The sequence below is a fragment of the Miscanthus floridulus genome, chromosome 13 (assembly GCF_019320115.1).
Source record: "Miscanthus floridulus cultivar M001 chromosome 13, ASM1932011v1, whole genome shotgun sequence".
Lineage (NCBI taxonomy): Eukaryota > Viridiplantae > Streptophyta > Magnoliopsida > Poales > Poaceae > Miscanthus > Miscanthus floridulus.
In genome coordinates this window covers 66,773,874-66,779,314 of record NC_089592.1, presented here as the reverse complement: position 1 = coordinate 66,779,314, position 5,441 = coordinate 66,773,874, and the positions used below count along the sequence as shown (strand labels likewise).

Sequence of the window (5,441 nt, the reverse complement as noted above, 5' to 3'; positions counted from 1 at the left end):
ACCGATACCCAACTGCCACCTGCTCAAGTCTAGGTAGAATGCTGGACCATGTACTTTGACGGGTCCCTGGTGAAGACCAGGGCAGACGCGGGTCTACTCTTCATCTTACCCCTCAGAGTGCACATGCGCTACATGATTCGGCTCCACTTCACCGCCTCCAACAACGCAGCCGAGTATGAAGCCCTCGTCAACGGCTTACAGATCGCCATCGAACTTGGAGTACGGCGTCTCGATGTACGAGGCGATTCATAGCTCGTCGTCGATCAAGTGATGAAGGAGTTGAACTGCCATGACCCCAAAATGGAGGCGTACTGCAAGTTGGTACGTCGCCTAGAAGACAAGTTTGACGGTCTCGAACTCAACCACATTGCGCGAAAATTCAATGAGGTCATAGATGAACTGGCAAAGATGGCGTCGGCACGGGCCCCAGTCCCCCCAAACGTCTTTGCCAGATACCTCCACAAGCCTTCTGTCGACTATGCCTCAACGGCGGGAGAGGGCCCACCGATCGAGCCCATCGCAGGGCCTGAGGCCCCCCTTTGTCACCGAGGCCCCCGTAGCTATGTCGCTTCTACCCTTAAATTTCCAAGCATTATATACATTGTTTCTCAAAATACAATAAAGAAGTGTTCTTTAGTCATTCTAATTTTTCGAGAAACCCCCCGAACCTATCGATGGGGGATCAGCGTCACGATAATGCTGTAAGGGAGACTCGGCTCTACCTCTGTAGAGGTGCCCACCATGGGGCTCGAACAAGACTCAGCTCTGCCTCTGCAGAACTGAGCCTCCCTCGGGGGCTAGAAGGGGGGAACCCCCCCTAATCCCAAGCACCATTTTTTAGTCGTTTTTCGAAAAAATTTCTACGCCAAACTCTCTAGCGTGCTCTGACAAATCGATTGTAAAAAATCTAAGGACCGAAAGTCTGTCTCAGGGCCAAAAGGCCGGCCGAGCCGCAAGATGGCCTATGCCTCCGGGCTACGGCAACTCCCTCACCACCTTTTGCCCAAGGGGTAGCTTAGGCTCCAAGGAAGCTTTTTGCAAGTGATATGTTCAGAGACGAGGCAAAGGGCAGAGGCTTGGAAATACAATAAAAACGATTAAAAAGCGTATACACACGAGTACTTTAAAAGGCCTCGACAGCCACCAGCGTTATGATACGGTAACATAAGTCCTAATCTATTTACATGGCCCCTTTGGCCCAGGTCAAAACTCAGGGTCGCCAGCGTCGGTGGTCGGCGCAGGAGGAACCACCTCATCTTCGAACAGCTTGGCCAGCACCGTGCCAGGGGCCTCAGCCACCTCCACTAGCTTCATGACCTCCTCCTTGGCCTCCTCATCATCCTCAGCCAAGACGTAACCGTCACTGACGGCCTCAAGGTCGATGTTGGCATAGCGTGAGGAGACGACGCCCGCATGCAGCGCCCCTTGGAGCTGCTCATGGACTCGGCCGCTCAATGTGATCAAGCGGCTCCCAAGGGAGCTGCCCGATTCGACCCCCCCGACCTCCAGGGCCTCACAGGCGGTACAGGCGGCGCTCTGCAGCGTGTTGTGTTCCTAGATCTCGGCCTCGAGCACCGCCTGCACCTCAATGGAAGCCTCAACTGCTCGGGAGACCTCCTTCTCCAACCCTGCGCCAAGACAAGCAGGATGGGGTTAAGCACAAAGGGAAATAAGCCAAACAGGGGCGAAGGCCTACGGGACTTACCCTCGGCTTTCTCTTTCTAGCTCTGGACCTCAACCCGAGTGGTCTCGGCCGCCCTGGAAGCCTCCCTCTCCAGCCCTGCGTCACATCAGGGAGTTAGGGGTCGAATGCAAGAAAAACAAATAAAACAAGGGGCGTGGCTCAACGGGACTCACCCTTGGCCTTTTCCTTCCAGGCTAGGGGGAGGCCTCGGCCACCTTGAGGGCCTCGGTTAGGGCACCTTTCATCAGCAGGTGCGCACCTTGCTATGCCCCCAGCTGCCTAGCGATGGCCTTGGTAGAGACCTCCACTTGTTTGGCCTAGGACTTGAAGGTTTCCCACTTGCCGGCCACCCGGGTCAGCTCCTCCTCCCGCTCCTTGATCCACGCCATGAAAGGGGTGGCCTGCTCCCAAGCCGTGGCCGCCTCGGCCTTCATATCAGCACAGCGAAGGCGGAGGTCCTCCACCTCCGCGCTCCATGCCGACAGAAGCTCGTTGGCATTGGCGAGCAAGTCCTTCTGTCACCGGAGCTGGTCCCAGACGTCCCTCTCCCGCCGGAGGAACAATGACTTCCTAAGGGACCGGGCCTCGAGCTCCTAGATAGGTAGAATGGACGTCAAACACTGTGAGAAGACTTGAGAAAGGACGACACAGCACCGGAAAAGAAAGCACGCACCTAGGAAACCTCAGGCAGAGTGTTAGCCATGACGGACAGCGCTGTCCACAGCAACCGCTCTGCCAGTTGGCGAAATTGCTTGAAGGAGCCCCAACGCCCCCTTGGCCATGTCCTCAAGGGCAAACGGAGGCTCCCCCTTAGGGTCGTCCTGCCTCTGCCACAAGACACACGGGTGATCCCACCCGCGGGGCTCGGGTAGAACCCGGACAAGGGCTGAGCTTCCCTCGCTAGAGGTCAGAGCTGGCTGCTCCACGGTGCTGGCCGCCTCGGCATCCGCCACCTCCTTCCCCCGGGAAGTATCGTTGGAGGAGATCGAATGGACCTCCACTTCCCGGGCGCTCTCCTATGATGGCGGTGGGCCTTGGACTAGGGGCAATACTAAAGCTTGCCCTGCCTCCGTCTCCACTTCCTAGGCCGCTGCCACACCCACACCGGCCTCCACCACATTGGCCTCGGTGGTCCTAGGGGCTCCGGCCTCCGCCACCTCGGCCTCGGTGGTCCTAGACACCCCGGCCTCCGTCTCCTCGGCCTCAGAGGCTCTAGGGTCCTCGGCCTCACCCTTGGTGGCCTCAGCGGCTGAGGGCGCCTCGGCCTCATCTGACTCGTGGGCCTCAGCCTCGCGGGGCGTAGGCGCCTCCTCCCCCGCCTGCCTCATGGCCGCCTTGGTAGCCTCTCCTTGGGCGACCGGCTCCTTTGGGTAGGCCCTGGCCGATGCCGTGCCGCGCTGTATGGTGGCTTGCGCCTCCATCACCCATTGGGCAGTGGAGCTGGTGCTCACCTTGAGCGCCTTACGTGGCGCCAGGGTGGGCGCTTCTGCCTGACGCTTCTGGTTGAAGGCAAAGCATTCATGAGGTCAGCACACGGCCAAAGAATGAGTAGAAGATACCACAAACTCCACCGACAAAACACTTACCCCGAATGGGGACACAACACCTTCTGCACTACACCCCTCGTCCTCTGCAATGGCAGTGGCAGCGGCGGTGGCACGGCCCCCGTGTCCGTCGGTGTCGGTCGGCCCTCACCAGACCCCAACGCCGCCTCGACCCTCTACGGAGGCTGTTGGGTCGCCTCCTCCATCGCCTGTGCTTCCCTAACGCTCGTGCCTCAGGCGTGTCGGCCTTGGCCCCAGGGCAAGCGATCACTGGCCCCGAGGCGTCCTCTCCTCCTCTTCCTAGAAACGCTAGGCTGCTCACCGATGCCCCAGGCACCATCCCCCTAAGGTCAAGGAGATGGTCTAGGGTACCCCGCCCCACCTTGCACTCGTCATCATCGCTCGAGGAATCTGACAATGACGGTGATGGAGACGGCTCCACCGGGAGACCATCATGCCTCTGCTGCCAGCGACATTTCTCCAGCTCCTCACACTCAAGGTTCTTCCTCTTGCACCTTGCCTCCTTAGGGTCCTTCCGCTTCTTCTGCGCCTCGGCATGCGCCCTGTTCACTGCCCGCCACTCTGTGTCCTCGAGAACAGGCAGCGTGGAGGCTCGCACATCCCTCATCCCCTGTAGGAACGGTGAACACAAATAAGGGAACAGGAAAATGCAAGGAGCAAGGAGGCCTCGGGGGCCGTAGCGGCGCGTGACTCACCAAAGAGATGTAACCCCGCGTCGGGCGCATTAGGAACGGGGTCAGACCAATGCTCCTCAGCCGCCCCTCCACTGTCTCTCTCACTCGACGTAGAATCTCCTTGTTGGAGAGGGTGACGGCGGACATCTGGACGCCCTTGATCAGCGGCAGCACCCTCTGGTGGTGGAAGGCCGCCACGACCACAGCCGCCATAAGGCCACGGCTACATAGCCTCTCCAGCCCCTCTAGGAGCAGCCACAACTTGGGCTGATCAACCGTTAGGACGCCATACCTCCACTTCTCTACCTGGCTCTCCACGACCTACTCAGTATAGGGGGGAAGTCCGCCATCATCATTACGGAGGTAGAACTAACTGTTGTACCAGTGATGATTGGACAACACGAGCTAGGCCGGGATGTAGAGGAGCTACCAGTCTTGGCACACTTGGAGAGTGCAGCCACCGGCCCTCATCGCCTTCCACGTGCCCATCGGCTTGGTGGTGAGCCCCACCCGGAAGAGGTGGAGCCATAGCTCCTAGTGGGGGGGCAATGCCTAGGTACCCCTCGCAGATGGCAACGAAGATGGCCACCTGCGTGATGGAGTTGGGGTTGAAGTTGTGGAGCTCCACGCCGTAGTAGTGCAGGAGTGCCCGCATGAACCGGTCCACCGGTAGGCCAAGACCACGCTTGTGAAAGGACACAAAGCTCATGATGTAGCCATCGCGTGGCCTCAGCTCCGGCTCGCCCCCCTAGAGCAATCCACTCTGGTCTGTTGGGGTCGGTAACCGGGCGAAGGAGGCCATCATCGACGAGCGACTGTAGCATCTCCACAGACACATCAGACGAACCCCAAGGATCCGCCTGGAGGACAACAGCACCGCCGGCCATGGGTGCAGTGGAGAATGCGGCTATGGTGGTAAGGCTCTCTCTCTCTCTCTCTCTTCCTCCCCCTTCTCCCTTCTTCTCCCTGGTGCTCTCTAGTCTTAGCAACCGCTCGAGGGCAGAAAGGTCGAACGTATGCAAGCAAGGTAAGGAGGGGATAGGTGAGGCTCGTCATGTATTTATGAGGGAAGGGGGCAAAACGGATGGGCGATGAAACCGGGAAAATTTCCCTCAGATCTGGCGCAGTTAATTCAGATCCGATTAAACCACCCATGCGTCCACCTTTTCCTTATTAATCGTGCGCACGGTAATGTCCCATCCGTAGACATCGTGTCGCATCTGACCACAGCAACAATAGGCGCTGTTCCATCTCCCTGAGAAACTGCCTCAAAGGGCGCACCCGCCATTGTCAGCTGATGGGAGGGGAATATCCCCCACCCGGTTCCTTTCAGACTAAGGAACTAGGCACCGAGCCCGCTACGGTCTAGGGGTTCGAAGGCTAGGCCCCTGAGGGTCTCGACAGCCGCCCCAGGACAACAGAGTCAGGGATGACTATGGGCAAGCCCGTACATGGCCGAGGCCCAAGCAAGCGATTGCTTGGGATCCCTAAGTCGTGTCTAAGACCGGCAGGGAGGTC

The 5,441-nt window shown here is 58.9% G+C and overlaps 1 protein-coding gene across 1 annotated transcript; it reads right to left on the bottom strand.

Moving 5' to 3' along the window:
- Positions 1-1,203: 1,203 nt before the first annotated feature.
- LOC136499948 (uncharacterized) lies at positions 1,204-4,136 on the bottom strand. Its single transcript, XM_066495427.1, has 5 exons — positions 3,945-4,136; positions 3,611-3,859; positions 2,790-3,183; positions 1,576-1,628; positions 1,204-1,431 (listed from the first exon to the last, which is right to left on the bottom strand). The coding sequence occupies exons 1-5, from the start codon at positions 4,134-4,136 to the stop codon at positions 1,204-1,206; spliced, it is 1,116 nt and encodes a 371-aa protein (XP_066351524.1).
- Between the last annotated feature and the right edge of the window lie 1,305 nt (positions 4,137-5,441).